Source organism: Notothenia rossii (assembly GCF_949606895.1).
Source record: "Notothenia rossii genome assembly, chromosome: 4".
Classification (NCBI taxonomy): Eukaryota; Metazoa; Chordata; class Actinopteri; order Perciformes; family Nototheniidae; genus Notothenia; species Notothenia rossii.
Window position 1 is genome coordinate 16430422 of NC_136902.1, and position 23497 is coordinate 16453918.

At 39.7% G+C, this 23497-nt stretch overlaps 3 protein-coding genes across 6 annotated transcripts; 1 reads left to right on the forward strand and 2 right to left on the reverse strand.

Moving 5' to 3' along the window:
* Positions 1 to 115: 115 nt before the first annotated feature.
* abhd6b (abhydrolase domain containing 6, acylglycerol lipase b) lies at positions 116 to 3345 on the reverse strand. Its single transcript, XM_079678704.1, has 9 exons — positions 3300 to 3345; positions 2994 to 3125; positions 2292 to 2448; positions 2060 to 2173; positions 1830 to 1962; positions 1193 to 1350; positions 980 to 1034; positions 805 to 905; positions 116 to 411 (listed from the first exon to the last, which is right to left on the reverse strand). The coding sequence occupies exons 2-9, from the start codon at positions 3116 to 3118 to the stop codon at positions 232 to 234; spliced, it is 1023 nt and encodes a 340-aa protein (XP_079534830.1). The 5' UTR covers positions 3119 to 3125; positions 3300 to 3345; the 3' UTR covers positions 116 to 231.
* Positions 3346 to 6836: 3491 nt separating this feature from the next.
* Positions 6837 to 17921, reverse strand: slmapb (sarcolemma associated protein b). 4 transcript variants are annotated; one of them, XM_079678159.1, is made up of 11 exons: positions 17656 to 17788; positions 14730 to 15173; positions 14372 to 14431; positions 12308 to 12436; positions 12159 to 12233; positions 11764 to 12066; positions 11273 to 11543; positions 10942 to 11113; positions 8235 to 8369; positions 7717 to 7804; positions 6837 to 7307 (listed from the first exon to the last, which is right to left on the reverse strand). In XM_079678159.1, the coding sequence occupies exons 3-10, from the start codon at positions 14421 to 14423 to the stop codon at positions 7721 to 7723; spliced, it is 1221 nt and encodes a 406-aa protein (XP_079534285.1). In that variant the 5' UTR covers positions 14424 to 14431; positions 14730 to 15173; positions 17656 to 17788; the 3' UTR covers positions 6837 to 7307; positions 7717 to 7720. The 4 variants fall into 4 exon arrangements, with proteins under 4 accessions (XP_079534285.1, XP_079534287.1, XP_079534288.1 ...); XM_079678161.1 differs by lacking the exons at positions 14730 to 15173; positions 17656 to 17788 and adding an exon at positions 17833 to 17921; XM_079678162.1 differs by lacking the exon at positions 7717 to 7804.
* LOC307037349 (ceramide synthase 5-like) lies at positions 17870 to 23497 on the forward strand (the record flags this gene model as incomplete). Its single annotated transcript, XM_079678163.1, has 10 exons — positions 17870 to 18045; positions 19316 to 19418; positions 19635 to 19765; positions 20255 to 20312; positions 20411 to 20461; positions 20598 to 20690; positions 21577 to 21705; positions 22039 to 22145; positions 22299 to 22455; positions 23007 to 23497. The coding sequence occupies 10 exons, from the start codon at positions 17870 to 17872 to the stop codon at positions 23148 to 23150; spliced, it is 1149 nt and encodes a 382-aa protein (XP_079534289.1). The 3' UTR covers positions 23151 to 23497.

A 23497-nucleotide genomic window follows, 5' to 3' on the forward strand; every position in this document is an offset into this window, starting at 1 on the left:
ACACATCCTACAAACAGTCACACACTGATAAATGCATGGCACCTTTATTATCATGATGCGGTTGACATTACAAATTCAACGCAATGCACTTTCAAGAAATGCTTTAACACTAACAACCTTGCTTTTACTTTTTCACGTATATCTGTTTACATGTTTACATGCATGACACGTACAGGGAGCACGTGTAGCATTGCAGGGGAAGGACATTATTGCAACTTGCAAGGCTTGAGTTTAGTAGGATTTCTTTGTGCCACCCCTGGTGTCTTGTTGCAGGATGATGAACTCTAGGATGAGTTTGGCTGTCCGACAAGGCCTCTCCATCACCACAGAGTGTCCACAGTTCTCCAGCAGGTCCACTCTGCATCCAGGTAACACTTCTGCAATGACTGCAGCTCCAGAGACATCCACCACCTGGAAAAATGCAGGATAGATAAATATGTTTATGCAGGTATGCAACTGAAGTATCTTTATTCAGGCCCAAGTAGCTTGAGAAACCTGAGCTGCCTCCTTCAGGTTATACATTTGTATACAGCAACATGACATTTGAGTTTATTAGCTTTCATGTCTACGGTTAAACTGAATAGAAGTAGATTTCACATTATTTTAATGTGACGGTATGCATAGATTATTATGCATCATAAAACATATATAAACTATCCATATGTTTTCTTAAACGCACATGCACCCATGCATTTAAACTCGTATACAACCATCTTTTACATACGACCACGCAACTCATTTAAGGATTGTTCTAAAAGCAATATCTGAATATAATCACACTATTATTGGAACATCATACTTTACCTGATCTTTTTTTCCCCATATTACTTGTAAAGGTGCAGTTATCTGATGTAAGTGCTCCTGTAAGGCATATCTTGATGGTTCACCAACAATCTCCATAAAAACTAAATCAAAGAAAAGCAGGTTTATTTATATGGACTAGGCTTACATGGGAAATCCTAAGAATTTGGGAACGAACCTTCTTCGTAAAAAGTGTTGTGAGGCTGCCGCACATCTACCAAACCTTGAAGAATCTAATAATGACAGCACATGCATACAAATAAATAACACAACCGTTAAATAATGAATTAAGGTGATTATTATTATTATGTATATTTTCTGTAATCATTGATTGAGAGTGTAGGCAAAGTGAAATCCACAATGATTTTGAATTTCATTTTTAAAATGTGACCTGCTGTGGGATTTTAAAGCGGACATGAGAGCAAAGTCTGAACATATCCTCCATCTCCTCGGGGGTAGTCGGGATCAGCGGGATGCTCAGTGTGTAATTGCTGTGCTCCAGGTCCTGCAGATGATTGTCAAATTTGGTCTCGCAGGGGTGTCTTATACCTGCAAAACAAAATAGGTGACAAGAAGGTGATAAGGTTAACTGGTATTTAGTTTGGAACAATACACAGAAAGAAAAATGGAAGCAATTAAGGGTGTGTGTCATAATATCATGTCTTGTCTTTTAACTATTAATGATCAGTATTATGTTACAACTTTTAGAAATACTGGTAATCCAGTGAAAACTTTTCTAAGTCATAGGCAGAGAGATGCTATGGATATGGTGGACATCCGTTCTTGCCGAGGTTCACAGTTGGATCCTTTTGAGTAATTTCCCACATCTTTCAATCTCCACACCTCCTGGTTGTAACCGTAACGCAGGTTTCCTGCGATGTCACAATGTCATCAGCAGGGTTATTTTGTCAAACTTTGAAAAGCTCCCTCCAGAGCCTTATAAGATGTGAGAGAGTCTATTAAGACTAAAAAATATGTACATGGTATTCTTTCCACACACACGCTTACACACATACAGAGTGACTGACCGTCTGGACAAATGAGAGTCATGCTGCAGATCTCTTTTTGGTAGCAGGCTGCGTAAACCCCAGCTACATTTCCCCCCATAGAGGTTCCAACCACATGGAAAGGTTTCCTATTTAAACGAATGGTTTCCACAAACTAAGAAGAAATAAAGACAAAAACAGATATTAAGTGGAAGGACTCTGGGTACCTGAGAAATGCAACCTTAATATTAATTCATCTTTCTTCGGTTTACCTGATGGATCCTTTTGACCTGGCCCTGAATGGAGTAATCCTCCGTGTTAGTCCGGGTTGTTCCCTCATGACCAGGCATGTCCACACACACTATGTGCAGATGTTTTGGTAAATACTAGAGCAGGAGATTAGAGAAAGTATAGCTTAAGACCATTAATGTATGCATTGAACCAAGAAACGCCAAGAAATGATTGGAATGACAATAATTGTGTATCAGTGATAAGTGCACTAACCTTAACAACACTGAGCCATGTGTCTTTGTGAGCAGAGAAGCCATGCAGCATTAGAATAGATGGTCTCATCCCAGGCTTTCCTCTGCAGGCGTAACAGAACCGATAACCACCACAGTCTGCATAGCGCACCTGCAGGCCCAGAGTCCTCCTCCAGTACCTGAAGAGGAGCAGGTACATACACGCTTATACACACAGACATTATCAAGTGATCATGAGCTTTGATGCAATCTTTTAAGAATTCAAGCTGCCAATTTCTTTAATGCTAATGCTTGAAAACATTTAGGGTTTCATGTTGAGACACATTTTGGATTTTGGAATTTAAAAGAAATAGACTAGACATTTTTGTCCATAAAAGCCACAGTAACCTCCGTGAAGGACAAACTAACACTATTTTACATTAAACTATCACCCTAAGATGTGTAAAAAATGTGGCAAAAAACCCACTGACAAACATGTTTTTAAATCAAAACCAGGCTATATTTTATGCTATACACATTAACACAGCTAAAATGATTGAAACATTTTAAATTAAAATGCCAAACTGAGGCACAATGTTTGATTAAATGTAGGCCTATTGTGTGTAGTGTCTTTTTGTTTCATTGGTAGTTGTTTACAATTATTATTTGGCGCTCATATGAGAGAATTCCCCTGGGGTATTAAACATATACATGGAAAGGCAAACAACAGAGTTATTGACTTTACCAGTAATACACCTTAATGAGTGCAGAGGGCCAGAGGAGGAAAGAAGCAACAAAAGCCAGGATGGGAATTGCCAGTGTTCCCCCTGCAATGATAAACAAGTTCACCACCTCCAGATCAGCTGCCATGGCTCACCTAAAAACACAGCACACAAAGGCATTGAACACATGCAGTGTCTCTTAAGCATCACATGTTGGGGGAGGGGGAGAGCCAGTTTATGTACAATGTTTTGTTGGTAAATAACTCAAAATAACATATGGAATATCTTTCTATGTGAAGACAAACAGTTTCATAATTGTAAAAACTTACTTTTAAGATGAGTTTTTTCCCTCCCTGTGTCACAGGCAGAAACATGTGATCGCTGGGTTTCTGTTGATTACTTCTACGGGTTGCAGTTCATTTAAAGGTGTTGTTGATGCTTTGAGAGCATGAATAGTCGACTTATCTTACTGATACTGTGAATAAAACTAAACATATTATTGTGGAGTGTAGTTGGTCCCGGCAGTTTGCTCTGGATAAACTCATTGATTATTACTCATCATTGGATGAAACCGGGCCACATTACTCGGTCAATCTTTTAAAGTGAACGTACAACAGGCCGATCGTTGCTTCAGTCCAGGCAGTACACTATAAAAATGTACACACTGTGAAATAGATAAACTATTTACAGCCTTTAACACAATAAACCAACAGTAAAGGATTTTACTGGTGAGTATAATGATTATCAACTATTTTGTAAGGGTTCACAAAGGGAAAAACATCAGATAACAGTGGCAACATTCCAGGGCTTTTCTTTGCACAGACCACTGGGTGTCATTACATCCACAGCATGTGAGATGTCAGCTCTGCTTCAGTTGACAGTGAAGCTTTGAGGGAATAGTGAACAGACTTTTTCACAGCCACTCTGAGGTTTCCTTTACTAAAGGGAAGAAAAACAAAACGGACGAACATTGCACCTCCATATTTGCACAATAATGAGTCATTATATGTCTGGAAGAGTTTCAAACCAAAGCAAACTGAACAGGGTGTAGACCAAAGCCATATTTTAATGTACCTTTTGTACATTTATGTCATACAATTCTCATTAAATGAATACACTGGAAAGAAAAACTAAATATGTGAATTCTATATCCCTGAAAACCACAAACAAAAATTCAAATACACAGTCAAATGTATACCTCAGCTTTATACCTGCCAATCATCTTCTTTTTATTTATTGTTGCATCTGTATTAAATCTGTATTGTGAGTATAATACAAAACTATTCCTTAAATGACTATTTTTTATTTGTATTCTAATATTTGCTTACTTAAGGTCCATTCCACTGTTTCCTGAAGTTCCCTAATAGGGGTGGGGGTGATGTTTGGATGAAAGGATTTACATAGACAAAGTTAAATAAATAACTTACATAATAAATTGACTTCAACATGAATGAGTAGCAATGTAAATGTAAGCAAAATCAAGTCCAAGATCACACTACACTCCCATCTAATGCAATGTGCATCTGCCATTCTGCTGCATCTCTGGTCCACTGCCGATGACCTACATACAAACTAGAGCAGAATAAATGGACACTGCAACTCTGCAGAGAGGCCCGGCTTGCGTGGGAATGATTCTCACATTTGGGTTTATATAGGGCGAAGAGGCTGCTCACATTTCATCCCCAGGTTGTCTGAATCTAACGTCACATTATTATCCTGCTCGTCAATTTGTATCCTGAGAGAGATCCTTGACACAGCAAAGACTGCGGATTCTGCTGAACAGAAATGACAATGTGGCACAGAAATATGTTTCATGTCCCTTCATGCGGTGTGAAATCAGTGATTTGCTCTGGAGCTATGACCTTATAAGACATTGCAAAATTGGAAATTTAGCAACAAGCTTCTCATCCTGTTGAGTAACATGCCTCCCCCTCCACAGACCTATTATAAGTGTGGTCTGCATGCTTAAAAAGCGTAATTGCACGGAGGGCTTCACGCCCTGCCGTGGTGCCCTTGAGCAAGGCAGTGGACATCCCCCTTCCCCCCTCACTCCCATTGCTCCCCGGGTGCTGTACAATAGCTGCCCACTGCTCCTAGTGCTAGACTCCTGGTACTAGGATGGGTTAAAAGCAGAGAACACAGTTCACTGTGTGTGCTGTGTGCTCTGCATGTGTGACCATTAAAGAGGGTTTCATCCCTCCCGATATATATATATATATATATATATGTAATCTTCCCGGAGAAGTGAAGGCCCCCACAGTCAGTAACTCAGGTCATCAAACCTCTGATATCATGTTGAAAAACAATAAGTTCCTAGCATGGGAAACTCTCTTAAATACTTGCATCCAACATTTAAAAAAGAAAATACAACTCAAGATGAATTATGACCGCAATACTCCTTTAATGTCCAGCCCTCCTTCAAACCCCAGATCTCCAATTTGTTATGCAGCCTTTTGTTGTAAATGTATATCCGCAGCAGGGGTTCAGAGTGTAAACAGGAATGATATAAAACAGCTCTGTTCCCATTCAAATGTATTTGCAAAGGGCTCAAGTCGGTGTGAAGAAAGCCTCAAACCCAAGACAAGATAAGCCCATTCAAAGCCGAGTAGTACTCCTTATGACCGGTATTAATGTAGTAGTTTATAGTGTAGTAAACTATAGCTTAGAGGTGTATAAAGAAATTGTATTTTAAGCATCAGCGTGCAGTTTATTTTAAAGCATGTCTTTATTTGGGATTCTGGTGTCAAACTTGACATTTCTGCATACAAGTCCTATAACTACCACAAGGTGTATATTTGTTGAATTTGGGGTCTTTTTCTTGAACAGATGGAGTGTGTTTATATGATATATTGGACACACATGTTGCACCCTTCAAGTCCAGCCTCATCTGCCAGAAAAGTGTAATATGTCCTCATCTTGTGTATCAGCACCTCCAGGAGTGGCTCAAGGGTTTTCCTGTCATACAGGCCAAGTCTGGCACCACATTGTGTGTTTTCTTTGTACCACTGGGAATGTTGTTGGTACGCTCAATTCTTTGGGCCGGCTGACGCACACCCTGTTCTCACTTGAGAAAACCTCACTCCCCGCGGAAAACACTCCCTTCAACCTCAACCTGTTTCTTTGAATGCCATCCAAAATACAAGGAGCTATCAGAAGGGTGCAAAACAGGAAATGTGAGATAGTTATAACTGAACACATTATCTTGCTTAAGAGAAGAAGCACACATACTTCTACAAATATAGTTCCCTTCCCCTAATATTATCGGGCAATACACAGAAGAACCGAGCACTTCAGACGCAGGGTTCCTGGAAAGATATCAGAAATAAATGGCAAACATCTCCATAGAACTTGGTGGCTTTAGAGACGGCCTGCTTACTATGCATTGACTATCATGGTGCAATTATAAAGTTAATATCTTTAAATGAGGTCACTCAGTTCTTACAATAAACACAATAAACTGTATATGTCCATTTGTTGGGTTCTTATTTACAAGGAACTGAGCAAACCAAATATAAAGAGGCAAATTAATATATACAGTATATATTCCTCGATATATTTGAGATTTTCTACAAAATCATAATGCATGCAAATATGTAGTCATGACTAAACTCTGAATGAATACCAAATAAATGATTGATAGTTATGTATTACACCAGTTGATTATGTCAGTAACTGGTAAGATACAATGCTCCATATGGCATGCATTGAAATGATATTGTCATGTCATTGAAAATGTCTTGAAAAAAAATAAATCCATTATTACAAATATTGGTGATAAGAGGTACTTTCTTAGGGGTACCCACCATCACCACAGACTGATGAATTGTTATGTATCAAGGGCAGTTATCATGCATTCAACAAGGGGCTACATTATTGTGACAATATTTATTATTCGGTCAGTTACAGAGATGTGTTACAGTTAGGGAGGTTCAACTCTAGGATATCCATTTAAAATATCATCATCATCATCATCATCATCATCATCATCATCTTAAAGTAAATAACTTTGTAGCGTACCTTTACATTCATTATTGGATAATCCTATCCTATCCTTGGTTATGATAGTAGCCAAAAAAACAACTCAACCTTGTTTCCTTCAAAAACATCTTACAAATTAAACAGTGTTAAGTATGAGCCCTCCTAATTAATAGTGCAGATATGATAGGGGCACGTTTTTTCAGTTTCAGTGCGGAGAAATCTGATGACAATTATGGGATCACTTCTCTGTTTATGTTTGTGTGTGTTTGAGCACGTGTCCCTCAGGTCCTGAGGAGCAGAGCAGCAGCCACAGCCGTTAGAGCCACAGCAGCCACAGGTCCCCAGACAAACCACGGCTTCTGAAACAAGTGGTGACAGAAAAGAGAACATGAGCATCGCTTCATGAAACGGCTCAATATCATCATCATAGAACCGCAGAAGCTTTGACAGAATGAGCTTGCCATTGGAAACAATGCAGTGCACAAAGAAGGCAGGTTAGAAACAGCTCTTTCAGGTAAAGATAAGCTCATCCAAGCAAACTGAGAGAAACAGTTGTTAAGCATTAGCCATCCAGACAAGACAAACAGATGTCAGATGTTTGGACTGTGGGATTAGAGAGGTTAGAGTCTCTGAGATGACCATTTATTTGAGTTTCCCCAATGGGAGGCATTCTGGGGAATAGGGACAACTTGATTAAGTCATGCAATTATCTTAGCAACACTGATGAGGATGAAAGATGTAGGCCGATTTGACAGGAGTGATGTGTACCTTACTACCACAATGCGCCGAAGCACCAATACAGCAAAGCCAGGGTAAGGCCGATGACTATGGCTTGAACAGGCAGCAAAAGGGATGTCTACAGAAGGGAAGGGATATTACAGTAATCATCTGCAACGGGACATACTTTAGTTGGGCGTAGCTTTACTAATAAACCCCTGAGTGAGTATTCTGTGTTTGTAATTGATGTTTACACAAATCTCATAAGTCACACACAGCTGTCATGGTCTAATACAGTAAGATACGTTTAAGGGAGCAGGAGCACTGCTGTGAATAAAAAAACAAAAACATGAATTGAACAAAATATTCAATTTTGATCTTTCACAAAATAAAATAGATGTTTAATGCATTTTTGTTGCAAAGCTCATGCTTCTAAGATCAAAATGTGTTTGCTTCTTATGCAAATGAAAGCTATGGTGCTGTTTATTTCAAACAAGGGCATTTCAATATATATGTTATGTCAAATCATTGTATAAGATTTTCTTAGTGTATGATAGGCCAGTACTCACCTTTGTCCCTTTGTCCTGTAACTCCTTCATGTTGGCTTTGCATTCCTCAAACTCATCTGTAATTGACTGCTTTTCCTGCTCAGTCTTCTCGTACTTTTCCTTCAGGTCTGACAGCTCCGTCTTAGCCTCCTCATACTGCAGAAAGCCAAATAGTTTTAAATTAAAACAAAAAACAAATGACTTTAATTTAAATGTATGATTATGCTGGTGCCATCTTATGTATCAATGATTGATTTCATGTGTTGACAGATCCCTGCATGCTTTGTCTGACAGGGCTTTAGAGGACGGGTACATCACACAGAGAGCGCTCTCAGGTTCAACTCTCATTCAGCGACTGAAAGTCACACCACATAGGGATGAATGACTTGTGGTTAAGGATGACTTCATCTCGGCTTTCTGCTATTGAACAGTGGCCCTCCTGTCTCAGAGTCACCCCCCCATCCAGCTTGCTAAACCTGCCTGGGAGCATACAGCAGAGCGCCACTGCCAACAGCACACAGCCGAGGTCTGTTTCAAATGAAGAACGCTCTAAACTTCACAATCTGTTGTTTTAAGAGATGAGCTGGGAGTTTTGCTTTCACTTAAGGACAGTTTCAGTTGGTTAGACATAGTTGTAGTAGTATCTACGAGCCATTAGATAGACATAAAGACTGTTTTGTGTCCAGGGGCCTCATTTATAAAAAGGGATATACGCTCAAAAAATGGCGTACGGCAGTTTCTACGCAATGTTTGCGATTTATAAAATAATAACTTCACGGGTCCTCCACGCAAACTCTAACCCATGCGTACGCACTAAGCACAAAAACGGGAGAGACGAGAAACTGCGACACCGTTGGCAGAACGAAGAATGGAGAGAAATATGTGGAAATAATACCATCAATAAAATGTTACCTCTCATTTATCATATGTGAAGAATTCATTTTCAAACATTGATTAAAGCCAATCTTAAAATGATTAAACAAACGCCTGTTTGAGACTCCTCAGTGCACACAAAAACATAACTGGGTGAAATAAATAAATACGGATATGTTATTTAAAACCACCTCGAATATGTTGTGTTAATGTTATGAAATGTTTTCTCATAAATGATGCGGTAAGCAGGAAGACAGAATTACGTCTAAACTGACTCCGTTTTGCATTTCTATAGGTTGTATAGATACGAGCATGGTTTTATATACCATCACGTTTAATCAGGTTTTATGCCGTTTGCCAAGACTTGATAAGTCGCTCGTAAAACACAGGAGGTATGGAAACTAAGAGCACCATATGGTAAATTGTACAGCTAATATAACACAACACATTAGTTGTATTTCCTTTAACTGGTGGATATAGAGTTGCTGCGGAGGGGGGGGGGGGTTGAGATGCACAGGCTACAGTGGAGACGCTGCGCACAGCTGATCGACAGCTGGGACACAAACCGCCAAATACAAAAACATAATTTAGATCCAGCCGTCATGACTCCACTCCGGAGGGATCCCCCGATTATTTCTTACAGTTTCTCATCAAGGGGGGGGGGGTCTCCTGTCCCCAGTACAAACACAATGCCTGAGGAAGGCTAGGTGTATTTATTTTGTCATTAACCTTTTTCGGACCACTTGTTTATTTTGGTGACGATCCGACCTCCATGCTGCTACTCTGGTTCAAACTGCATCCACCAAACAATATGATTTATCTCGACCTCCCCAAAATAACCAAAATCTGACACGATGTGAGATGTTTATTTTAGCTGTCGTCATTTCCTGCAATCTTCTCCATGCAGTCAGTCAAAATGAATGAATGAAAGGGCGTTTCTTTGACTATTTATAGGCAAACATGGGCGCTACGGGAAGCCCGCAAAAGCTGCACCGCATTTCGAGTCGGTTGTGATTTATAAAGGGAAACAGGCGTAGGAAGTGCCATACGCACTTTCCTCGCCGGTACGCAATGTTTGGTGAATCGGAAAGTGGCGGAAAATGTATGGACCTATTTTTCGGATTTCTACTACGTAAACAACCTTCCCACGTCAATCATACGCACGGCGTTATACATAAGGCCCCTGAGCTGGGTGACCCTGAGGGGAAACCTAGCTTTCTTGGTTATAAAGCACACACTGAGTAATGTTTTAATAACCTACATTTACCACCAATAAAGATTAGATGTCCTTATAAAAAGGTGGCATATCCTACATTTTATGGATATTTGATGGATGGATGCCTGTGTATCAAGACATACTGGTTATGCAGTCTTTATCCTTGATTTTTTTTAATTTAATTTTATGGTTCTGTGTGTCATAAAAGTTGGATTTTATTAGCCTTTAAAAGGATACCTTTAAGTCCTTGTTCAGTGTGCATGCAAGAAGTTAGATAAATACTGTATCACCTTGTAAATATTAAGTTTCTAAAGCAACATCTCAAGAACAGCAGCAGAGCTGCTCTGCACTCAGAACAGTTTTGACATATCTCATGGGACAATACATGTTTGTTTATATGTTTAAATGGTAGAAAATAGACTCGAAACCTTTGGACACATTGCAGACAATGTAGACAGCTGCACTGGTTACAATGGATCTATTTCTGTCTCAGTCACATGAGTGAAAACTGACTGGATGGCAACAAATGTAGACAATGTTTAACAATCAGGTTTGAGGGCAGAGGTTTTTTTTACCCTTAAGGTGATTCTACATGACTTTGAGATGCTTGACCCTTTGGTTGTGGTTTGGATAATGTACCTCTCTCTGCAGAGCCTTGCTCTGGCTGTCTGCCTCCTCCAGTTGGGTTTGCAGCTTGGTGCTGTCCTGCTGGTGCTGGAGCTGCAGGGCCACCAGCCTCTTCTCTAACTCCTGCTGGGATCTCTCCAGGGCTTTGAGGCTGTCGCTCTGCTCAGCATTCTGGGCACGCGAGCTACCAGAAAACACCGAGTTTAATAGGTGAGGGATCATACAAAGCATACGGTATACTGTCAAGTAAAACCTACTGAAACAGAGCCAAGCACATGAGACAGAGGGAACACAAAGGTGGGGGTGAAGTTGGTCTCTAGGTGACGTAGCTCAGTGCACTGACCTGGCAAGGTCCTTCTCCAGCTGCTGCTGTCTCTGCAGCCCCGCCTCTTTCTCAGAACGCAGCAGTGCACATTCACTCTGCAGGTTCGCCTTGTCTTTCTGGTGAGAGCTGAGGAGTTCCTCCCTCTCAGTCCTGAGGGAAGCACACTCACTTTGCAGACTGCTCCTTTCCTTCTGGTGCTTATTCACGGTTTCTTGTTTTTCAGATCGCAGCATTGCACACTCCTTCTGAAGGCCATTACACTCTGCCTGCATGGACTGCAGCTCGCCGGCTATGAAAATAAAATGTTTTATGTAAGATGCTTTGAGCAGATGCCCTTTTCTTAATTAGCTTACAATCACGTTAGCAGTGTGTGTTCATTTGAGTCTCTTCATGTTTTAAACAAAAAGGCTCTTTTTCTAGGTCATTAGTGCATCAGACACATCTATTTTCCTTTTGTATGGATATTCTCATCATATTTTGTATCACTCTGTGTATAGACCCTGTAGTACCTTGAATTTCAGCAGTTTTCTGCCACTGCTTGCTCTGCTGTTGAAGGTCACGCTGTAGGTTGTCAATTTCATGCTCATATTTGTTGGCGGTCTGGCGCCATTTATCGAGATCCTTGGAGACGGTTGCCAGGTTAGTCTGGATAGCTGCTACGTCACGATGGCGCTCAGCAGCGGCTGCCTCCAGGGCACGTTTCAGCTCCTTCACCTCATCACGGGCACTTAGTAACTCGTCGCGTGAACCGGAGGAGACATCCATCTGCCCTCTGAGGGTGCTCGTTTCATCTTGGAGCTGCCGCAGCTGGCCTGTCGGAACAATGGTTGGTGTTTAAATAAATAATGTTGACACTTTCTATGAGAAAATACCAAATGTTCTATCAACAGACACAAAGATGTACCTTGAAGAAGTTTGATCTGTTTTGCAGATTCATCAGCTTGGTGCTTATTTCCCTTTTTCTCTTCCTGCAGGACACCTACAAAAAAAGATTTCATTTATGGTTTTTGTGTGTGAACAGCATAAAGTGAAGGAAATGGTGTGTATTCGTACCTTCTAGCTCCATAAATTTGTGTTTCTCAGTATTGGCTTGCTCCTGAGCGTCACGAAGTTCATCTTTCAAGCGCTGGATAACTTCCTCTGAGTCACCCGAGGATCCCATGTTTGACTTGGTCAAGTTATCTGATAGTGAAATACAGAACAGAAATGATTACTCAGATTAGAAGATACTTTCTCTCTTACATTTGAGTATCTAGCTGTGAGGTTAAAGCTTATTATTTTCCTGCAGAGTCACAGGAGCCGTTGACAGTCATTAGAAAACAAAGGTTGAAACATGATGACAATCAGGCAGAAATGATGGCAATTGACTATAAAAATAGAAGCTGACTCACTTTTATCATATTTAACCAGGGCTGACATACTAAATGATTTCCCAAGATATTAAATGGGACTATTATATAAACTAATTGCTAACCCAGAAATAGACACAGCTGCATTATCTGTATTTTTCTAATCCAAGCTTTCATTCCTAACTGTCCATTATCTGGTAAAAAAAAACACATCTCTGGCACCTCATTGCTTGTTAACAGCTTATTACTGTAAACAATACACAAAGGGAATAGACTAGCTAGCCAACGTTGTCAAGGGTCTGTTGTGTTTCCTAGAGGTGGAAACAAACTCCAAATACTTGTGCTTGGCAATTCCCAGTGAATATCTCAATCCCCTAATCTACCATGGCTCGGAAAAGAGATGACCTCATCCCAGGCCGAACATTTGGCAGAAGCTAAAACAAGAATCATGACAGGTCAAGCATGTGCACCATAAATGGACACATAGCTGGACTGAGGCTGTCATGAAATGCTTATTTGTTGTGATTTCACTTGTTCTGTCACACAAGGCTGTCACACAAGTACTGTTCATATACACACACATATTTTTAAAAGTGCTCCCAGATTTCATTGATAAATGTCCCTAAAATGAATGGCAATAAAGCGACTGCTGGAGGCTGGTGACCCCCTCTGACTCGGGCACATGACCACCACCCTGCTGTGTGCCAGACAAAGGATGGGCGGGCATTGCTCCGTCCAGCATGTGTGTATTAGGTTGTGTGTTCCCTCATGCATGTATGAGTGAGAATGTGAGTGAGAATGTGAGTGGGCTTCCTGTACGTAGGTTTTTTCCAGTTTCTGTGAAAGATGAATGTTGTCTGGAGAGCATGAGATTAAGAGAGGGCGCCCAAAGTATTACCTTCAGTATCATTAGTTATTATAGAGTGACACCTGACAGAGTCATAATGGGATTAGCCTGTGTGTAAAAATACCACTGTGACTAGTTGGGGGATATTGAGCATCACACTGCCTCAAGTGACGACAGGGGAACATTTCTTTTAGGAAAAGTCTTTTTTTAGCTCAAGTGCTGAAGGCTAATGCCATCATGGTCTATCTTTCCCCCACTGCCAGTTTCCTTCTCAATGCATGTGACAGCGTACTAAAACTGAAATTAAGCATTAGCGATGCTCGCATTGAATGTCAACAGTATTCAGCAAATCTCTACAAAACTGCTTATCAAACTGACAGGTGTGATATCAATTTAGTTACAAAATGTTCTTTTTATTTGAAATATCAGTATCATTTTGAAAAGACAGAGATCATCTTGTTGTGAGGACACTGTTTGCTTTGTGCTGCCTGTACACTAAACCGTGCAGTGTAGCATGACAAATCAATTCATGCAAGATTGATTCGCTGACAAAAATGCTTGCACATTTTCTCAGGAAAATCCCTGTTGATTTGTATGTTTTTAATGTTCTCTGTATAGCAATCACTGCATTCTAACACATGGCACATTATCACACAGGGAGATAATGTGCCCTCTGTGTAAAGAGACTCCATCTTCTAATAAGCTGTTGACACTGGAGAAATCAGCCTCTAAAACAAGGCCATCTACAGCAATGTCAGCTCTAAAGCCAAACAACGGCCCTGAGAGGCTCAGCCACTCTGTTTACCGGTGACTCATCCTTTTTTCTCTCTTCACATTGCCACTTAGTAAGATGTGCAGTTACTGGTAAGAGCCATTTGAAAAGCAAAACTGTCAAGTCACAGAATAATAAAATTGGGTTACCTTTAATCAGCGACACGTTATTCATGGGGTCACTCAGCTCTTTCGCATCCATTTGCTTATCTGTAAAGAAAAAGTATAAGAGGTAAACAAAAAAATAGATGTATCTCACTAAATCAAGATGTTATGGTGCCAAATCAAATACAGAAGAAACTTGATAATAATTACACTATGGGTGCTGTTATTATGGTTAACAATGATCTTTTAAGAAAGTAAACACAAAAGTGCATGCTCATCTATGAACACAAAACAAGTCATTTTAAAAGATGCAGTGGAAAAACTGCTGAGACATTTTCTTTGAGAAATAGGTCACTTAATAATAAAAGGTTTAGGAATAAAAAAACATAGGAGGAAATGTTACCTTCGGTGATCTAGGAGCTACAGTACTCTGTTCTGAGGCTACAGCAGTCCCTGACATGAAGAACTCTCCTCCAACTATCAGATTTTTTTTCAGATGCGAAATGGACCAGTCCACGCAGAGAGGGGGGGGGGGGGACACTGGGGGGATTACAGACGCTGTGAACCAGATCTCTCTGCTATTGTTAGATTCAAGCCAGTAAAGACTAAGGAAGGGTTGATATAGCTGAACACATACTTCAAGTTTGGTTGCAAAGCTAGACTAGAGGTAAGTCAGATGAATGTCATCAAAAAAATGACCCCCCTATTTTGTACATTCCCTAAGCCCCTCCGACTAGGTCATGCATCCGAGTAGAGCATGTCGGAAACTGCAGCTGCATAGTGACACAGAGAGGGTTTGTTCAGGGAGCCGTGCTGCTCTCTGACCAGTTGGTACTGATGTAAAAATCTACAGGATGACACAGAATAAACAAAGGCATTGTATGTGCTGCAGCCTCTCATATTTTTGCCACGCTGTAGGCACTTTAAAATTAATAAATGATTTGCCTCAAGGGTTGGATCTTAATTTAATCCCGAGCAGGGAAGCTGTGCTGTGTCTATCACACGAACAAACTGTTTATTGTTATGCTAATTGGACAAAAAAATACCTTTGTTCGCCTCTTTACCGTGCTTTGAATAGTTTGTGAGGCTGAGGCAAATTCCATTTATAGAAAGAAAGCAGTGGTCTAAATTAAATAGCATGATATTACTTTTTCATCAGCAATTCCTTAAATAATGTACAAAGGCACACAGACATAAAGGATGTCATTCCGATTTTAAAATGGAGGGGCATGTCATGGTTTAGGGGACATTCACATTATTCAAGATGTTTTAACTTCAGTCTACCTTCCTATTTAAGGCAGTAGCCTACAATTCCTTATTCTAGATGGTAATATTATTAGTCATCATTTGACACTAATGCCGCAGGCTAAGTGGAGCAAGTATGAACAGCTCTTGTTTCAATTGATTTCCGGACATGCATATCAATGCAGATAATAGCATGCTGCGCCCAACAAGTGTTACCTGTGTTAGGACTAGGAGTACACTGTCATCCTGGCAACCGACAGTAAATTAAAGACCCACAACAACAACAAAACTTCAAGTTTAACGAAGAAACTGACAAGTTGTCCCTACAGTCTGAAGATATCAGTTTGCAGCTACACAACAGTGAGAAGGACACAGACACATGCCAAGCTCGGTTTGTAAAAAGCTGTGAATCCATCAAAAATGTTTGTTGTGCCCAAGGGAACTCAACCTTGGTTGGCCGGGCAAGCTAGTAATGAAGTAAAGGTTTATGATATAAAGCTGCAAATCATTGACATGTTTTCGGTCAATAATCAACCATTCTAACTTTTAACTCTGGTTTAAGGATGTTTATAATCTCTACAAACTGTGTATCCGCATCCCACAAGGGTGATTCTTTAACACGAGAGAACACTAGCCAGCGAATTTTCAGTTGAGTGGATTAAGACTCTTATAGAGCACGCAATTGTTAAGTGTTAAGTGTTTTCTAGACAGACAGGTGAAGGGTAAAGCCACACACACCGGTTTTATAGGTGGAAGGTCTGCAAACAAAACTGCTCTATGACTGAGAAAATGTATGGTATCTCATATCATCATCATGATGATCTAAAGTGGCTGCAGCTCTCTGAGGGCTTGCTTAAAACATTCATAAATGCCAAACTCCATACTCCCGTTATCCTAACATTTAATAGCAGCCTGGACTGAAACTGCTTTTTGCCTCAGCAATAAAACTGAATTTGATGTTGCATAATATATATAAATGTAAAAGGCATTTAATAGTTTTATTGAATGGAAGTAACATTAAGATCTAACTACACTTTAGTTGTAGGCCTACTTTGTCAGGTTCACCTAGCTCAAACTACTACCGTCTAAAACCAAGGTTATACAAATGATTGTGCCTTCATGAAGGTTTTAATGTTTAGGTTATTGAAACTTTTCTAAGAGAGGTTTTAATTGAACTAATGATATTTTTTAGGATTATTATCACCTTGACAGTATTCGATGTCCTTTGCTTGGACTGCAATAGCTTCGGCAAGGTTAAACTGGGTGTATATTTCTGCAAGATAAATGGCTGGCTTGGAAAATATTTCTGCAGAAAGAAAATATATTAAATTGAAAAGTGTTGTTACCCAACCTAAATTGACCCATATTAGACTAGTACATCTTCCATACACTTAGAAGTGTTTTAAAAGCTTTAGTATTTTTCTAGTCAGGTAAATAGGGATATTAACTGTTAATTTTATCCATTTTATTTTCACATTTCCTTTCATTTGAATGGCATCATCGCTTTTGCACTGGAATCAATTAAATACAAAATGAATAGCTTGGCATTATATAAAATCCTAAAATTAGACAGAAACCTAATCAGACAAGTAGGCTACTTTAACGTAGCTATCTTAGATAAAACGTTACAACACGTTACCCTAAGGATGTGGTGTAGCTAACTGAGAACTTGTTAGCTAGTTACTTTAAAAGCTGGTTTTAATTATTAACCTACTTAATATGAACATAATATCAGGTCACAGAGTTGAGTGAGTCATAAAACATTTAAAAAAGAATAAGGTGTCGTAACTCAAAACCAAACAACTCGAAAATCTGGTTTTGTTGTTGTTAATTGGCTATGATGCTAATTTAGCCTAAACTGATGAATGACGTCATCTGCAAATTGGCTAGGTTTCAGTTGATACTAGCTTATGGTAGATAGCTTGCCTTTAAATCCCTATCAAAGCCCTACTTTTTATAGGCACAATATAATGCTGTAGAGGCAGTCTCAAAGGCTACAACCTATAAAACAGTGTTCAGCCTGCAAGTTAGAAAATATCACTGAAAGTTGCCTAATCAGTGAGGTGGGTGTTGCCCTTTCTTACGTTTGTGAGGCGAGCGGTCCGTTCAGTTTGACTCACAAACCAGAAGTGATACACTATTCTTGGTGCGAACAGCAGGGGGAGAGGAGGAGGAAACATCACCGCAGAGGGTTTCAGTTTAAATATCCTAAGCCGCCAGATGTTCAACAAGTAACTTTCACGGTTTCACGGTTGATTCACCTTATTTGTTTGATCTCGAGTATTTTCCTGCTCCCCGATGACTTCCTCTATTTTAGACTGGATTTGGAGTGAGAGCTTTTGGCTTCCCCAAAATGTTACATGGGCGGACCTGGAGCGCCCACCACCTGGTGAGGAGTATCCCCGAATGAGAGACATACTATACGCTCTACCTCTGGCTGTTTGCGTTTTTCTACTAAGAATGCTTTTTGAAAGGTAAACCGCACCCTTTTACCTTTGGTTTTTTTATATTTAGGTAACGTTATTTTTATGTGAATGTGTGCTCTGTGTGCCTGGCTGCACATTTCGGGGGATTTCAGCCTATATGGCAACTGTTGCTCCAAAATACAGGAATAAAAACAAGCTACCAAACTCATTGCAATAATCTTAATATATGAGTAATTCCTTCTGTATGTAAACTTTCAGTAAACTAGAGAATCAACTCTGGATGCTTCAATAAAAATCCTGTGCTGATGCTATTACAAAAACACCCACACACAATGTGGTTACTATGACGTTAGACAAATCAATTTTTATTAAATTGACTTCATAGATGGGGACTGCTTTAGCTTCTGCCTGTCCATGTGAAAGATACTTGCTAATGCTACTTCTCTTCTGTTGTTGGTTTTGCCTTAGCCTCCTAATAACAGTTTAAGCATTCCTTTTTAGGTGATGACACATTAAATAACTCCAATGACTTGAAACAAACGTTTATCTTGCTCAGCAAAACACCTATGAAAGTAAGGTTATTTAAAAAAATTAAAAGAACTGGCATGAAATAGTTCATTAAGTGTATTTACTTGTGATCATTGGAAACTGAGGCTGGTTTAGATACTTTTGAAACTATTCTGTACTGCATACATATCAGTCTTCCTTGCACAGAAAGTCAATACGTTTTACAGCAAAGTTCAACTAAATTAGGGGTTATGCATGGTTTTCTTTCAGAGTAAAATGAAAGGGCAGGCCCTAAACTCAGTCTTTACTTCTATTCATTCAGTATTTTTCAAAGTTAGGAACACTTTCGAGATAAGTGTGGGTTGTTGGGAGATTGAAATTAATAGCTGAGTCTGAGCATGAAGACTGGTCAACTCATAAGGTCATGTGGCACCCATTAATTTGGTGGTAAGAAGCAGTCCTTCCTTTCCCTCACATGACGGTGGTCATCCTGCTCTGTTTAGACTAGGTGCTACATTCCCCAGAATTCCTCCTAACGCTTGCCTGTGTCTTTCTACAGACTCTATTGTACCCTCTTCCCCTCCCTAGACAAAGTCAAACATTACTTTGTAAGCAAACTGCAAACTCAACAGTTCAAGTCAATGAGGGAGCCCTTCAGACAATCCTAGCTAATGGTTCATCTGTTCGAACTAGTACAACGTGCTTAACTTATCCCACTGACTCTCTCCTTGTTTATGTCTCTCTTAATACTTCACCGTCTCTGTGTCCCCCTCCCTCTCACTTTTTTTTGCCTCCGTCTGTGTATTTACAGGCTAGTGGCCAAACCCTGTGCCCAAATACTTCAGATTCAGGCGGGAGTGCCTCGACAAGCTCAGCCCAATGCTGTCCTGGAGAAGGTGTTTCAGTCCAAAGCGGTACATAAAGCCCTTACTTGTTCTGTAGTCCACAAAATGTTATTCTGCATGCTGGAATAGTAAAAGTTACTGCACTGACATAAACCAACACAGACATAATGATATGGGTAGTCAATCATTTCAAGCAGTGTGACAATCATACCTGGTGTTGTGGTGTTTTTGAGAGTTGAAGAGAGACTATGGAAAGCAAGTCATTTCTATTTGTTCCGTCTTTAGTGTCCAGACACGAGGACATTGGAGGGACTCTCTAAGCAGATGGACTGGGATGAACGGAAAATTCAGCGATGGTTTCGGGTCCGTCGAAACCAAGACAGGCCAAGTGTGCAGAAAAAGTTTTGTGAGAGCATGTAAGTTCTTACTAAACTGATATTCAGTGTCTATGTTTTGCCATTGGGGCTGCAACTACAAATTATTTCATTATTTGTTGATCTGCAGATTAATTATAATACAAGATTACTTCTTTAAATGTATTTTCCAATATAAGTCCAAAACCCAGAGATGCATTTTCTGCCATTTTTGCAGGAACTTAAACAAACTGTAACGATTGATCAATCAAAAGAGTTGAGTTCATGATAAATATTCTGCCCATGGCTTAGCCGGCTTAACGTCCCAGCTGTATTTGCCATAAAGTTTTGAACAGACTTTCGTAAAATAAATCCTAATGACTGGAGTGTCCCCCTGACTTTACATGTAGCGATACCAACAATTTGAAGTTATTCTACAAATCATCATCTACACCTCTCTGAAGTATTAGCATTACTTTAGAAATGAGTCTTTTAAGAAGAGAACAAGTTTCATTGTAGTTTCCCAATTCAACCCTTTTTCTTTCACTTCAGGTGGCGATTCACCTTTTACTTGGGGATTTTCATCTATGCAATTAGACATTTGTGGGTGGTGAGTCAAAATGCTTTTGCACAATACTGTTTCATTGAAGTATGTGAGCCTACTGCTTGTTTTTTGTTTAACTTATCATATGTATCTGTTTCTGTCAGTCGCCTTGGATGTGGGACACCAGAGAATGTTGGTACAACTATCCATTCCAGGTAACTAGTTTTTTATTCACACATCATTATAATATTCAGCTGCTTTTATTATGTTTCTAAACTGTACAGCACCATATTGTTGGCAAGCCAGTGGTGCTTCTTTTAAAGGTGTTTTTTTGTGTACCTCCTCCTAAAGCCTCTGAGTGCTGGACAGTTCAACTACTATGTAGCTGAGCTTGCTTTCTATTGGTCCCTGATGTTTTCCCAGTTCATAGACATCAAACGAAAGGTAAGTCAGCATTACTAACACTGTTGTACTGCCTCTTATTTACCCTTTCTACCAGAACTGTTTTGCCCGCTGTTCATATTGACTTCATTACATAAACTTGCTCAATCAATCAATGAGAAGGTAACTTTAGCATATTAGGGAAAACTTGCTTTTGTCCATAGATGCGTTTTCCTCTGCATTGGAAAGAATCAGTCTTTGGTTACGGTGACATTTTAAACATTCATGCTTCAGCTAACTCTGCACTAAGATTTATTACTGCCGATAATTACAATAATCATATCATCATTGTGAGCTGAATGCTGCCTCTTTTAATTTCAACCCTTATTGAATCCACTCAGAGCTTTGAAAAAATAACCTTGAACAACATCCAAAACAATCCTAGGGCAGTATGCATTTCTAATGTAATCCTACTTCACTTCCAGCTGTTCTTGTTTTCATTTGTAAATTTGCCTTAAAATTGTATTGTTCTATTTCATTTCAATGTTTCAATAATTTTTCCATTTTCATTTGAACATTTATTCATTTATTTTTTACTCTGCTATATTGTAAAGGAGGATTCTTCCTCAATGTATTTGCAGATGTACAATTAAAAAGGTTACCAATGTATTGAAATTAGCATATTCTAATGTGCGCTGTCAGAACAGGTTAGACCATTAAAAGCTGCAGCAGCACATTATTTACAATGCCTGTTATCAGCCTGTTTTACGGGTCTTTAAACAAAGCTTTTCAGTTGGTTTCATGACAGCCTGTTGATGGATTTAAGGGAAAGGCAGTGAGAATTATTCCAAGTTCATCGTTCATTGTTCTCTGTATTTTTACAGACCTGCAAAATTACATTGCATCATATTCATTCATTTATTTCGTCTTTTCATTTAACTAATCACAGGATTTCATTATCATGATTGTCCATCACCTGGCCACCATCTTCCTCATCACATTCTCCTATGCCAACAACATGCTAAGAGCTGGCACTTTGGTCATGTGTGTGCACGATGCATCTGACATCTTTCTCGAGGTAAAGATTCAGAAGTGAAGATTTTCTTTTTCCTTACAGCACTTGTTGAATAATTAAATTTCTTTGTTTTACAATATGAAGGCAAACAAAGATGGGAACAAGACACTGTGAGCCACTTGTACTACTGTTTGTACCTGTCTGACAGAAAAGCACATATCTATTACAAGCATTTCCGTATGTAGCGGCACAAGTAGCATAGAGCTGCACTACCTGTCTAACAGGAAAACCAATCCATCACTACCATCAGTGACATTCCTTCAAGATCATTGCTGGAGATACTGTTGTGATATTTTATTACTGTGTGAATCATTAATTCCTTATTTATTCCCCAAGGCTGCCAAACTGGCCAACTACGCCAAGTACCAGAGGCTATGCGACGGCCTGTTTGTGGTGTTCAGCATAAGCTTTTTCATCACTCGACTTGTCATCTACCCTTTCTGGTGAGTCAAATGAAAGCTTATTTACAAACCAAAGGACATACCTTTCCCAACTTGACACCTATTTAGTAATTGGAGAGTATTGTTAAACTGAATTGGTCTCATAAAAAAGCAACATAGTAACCAGTAACCTTTGTATGTGTGTGTTTGCTGCAGGGTTGTTTACAGTGTTCTGGTTGAGAGTTGGGAGATTGCGGGGCCGTACCAGGCCTGGTGGTTACTCAACGGGTTGCTATTGGTGCTGCAGACACTTCACATCATCTGGTTCTACCTCATTGCTCGCATCGCCATCAAAGCTATATTCAAGGGAAAGGTTAGTCTGGCTTTTTTTCCCTTGTTGCAATGTTGGTCAGTTAGTCTACAACTGTGGTCCTGACTTAAACATTACAACTATTGGGGATGGCTACTAATGTCTTAAGTGATAGTCTGAGGTGTCCTTTAGTGTGGGATGACATTTCTTTGTTTTAGTAAACTGTCTTGACGACTTTTGGATGAACTGCCATTAAATCTGGTACAGACTTGCATGTTCCTCTCAGTAATAATAACCTTGGTTTTCTTCTGACTTTTTCTTTAGCGCAATCATCAGGTCAAGATGAATGTGTTTTAATACTCTGATATAAAACCAAATACCTGTAAAACTAAAGATATTCCCATCAGCCTCAGCTATACTCTCATCGCATCATTGGTAGACATGTAACAGTCAGATTCTCGGTTGTATTTTCTGAAATCCATATGTATTCTTCTTCACATCTTTCCCTTACCTTTCTGACATTTAGGTTAAAGATAAAACAGCAGCCTTAGTGTTATTTTCCTTTCATCACTATCCCAATGGTTAGTAAAACTGTCATCTTGTTTGTTTCACAGGTGGCTAAAGATGACCGTAGTGACATCGAGAGCAGCTCGGACGAGGAAATTGATTCCAGTTCCGGTAAAAATCCCATTCAGACTCTGAATCCAAAGGACAACAATCACACTGGGAACCCTAATGGAGACACTCATGACCACTGAGTCCCATGAGGGGATCAATTCCAGTGGCTTTTATTCACCTGCTGCGGGCCCGCGTGACCCACCTCGTCACTTTGACCTCCTGAAAGACTTCTTTTTTTTTGTTCATCCAAAAACATTTGCTGTCGTTCCAATGGAGAATGGACTCGGACACAGAGGAACTTTGTGTGTGGAATAAAGACTTAGCGCTGTCTTACTGAGTCAAGTTTACACTGTGTGAGGTTTACATCTGTTTTTTGCTTACAGGAGTGGACAGAGAAATGTGTGTGGTCTGTCTGCCCCTTGCTGTGTGTGTGTTTGTGCGTGTTTGTGCGTGTGTATACAAAGAAATGAAATTGAAACAATGTCAA

Coding starts and splice junctions, on each gene's coding strand:
- abhd6b (XM_079678704.1), bottom strand. CDS start 3,118: ATGGCAGCTGATCTGGAGGTGGTGAACTTGTTTATCATTGCAGGGGGA. Junction 2,174..2,291: donor CATGGCTCAGTGTTGTTAAG/GTTAGTGCACTT, acceptor CTCCTGCTCTAG/TATTTACCAAAACATCTGCA. Junction 906..979: donor CAACACTTTTTACGAAGAAG/GTTCGTTCCCAA, acceptor TCTTTGATTTAG/TTTTTATGGAGATTGTTGGT.
- slmapb (XM_079678161.1), bottom strand. CDS start 14,423: ATGGATGCGAAAGAGCTGAGTGACCCCATGAATAACGTGTCGCTGATT. Junction 12,234..12,307: donor CAAATTTATGGAGCTAGAAG/GTACGAATACAC, acceptor CTTTTTTTGTAG/GTGTCCTGCAGGAAGAGAAA. Junction 7,805..8,234: donor TACAGGACAAAGGGACAAAG/GTGAGTACTGGC, acceptor TCCCTTCTGTAG/ACATCCCTTTTGCTGCCTGT.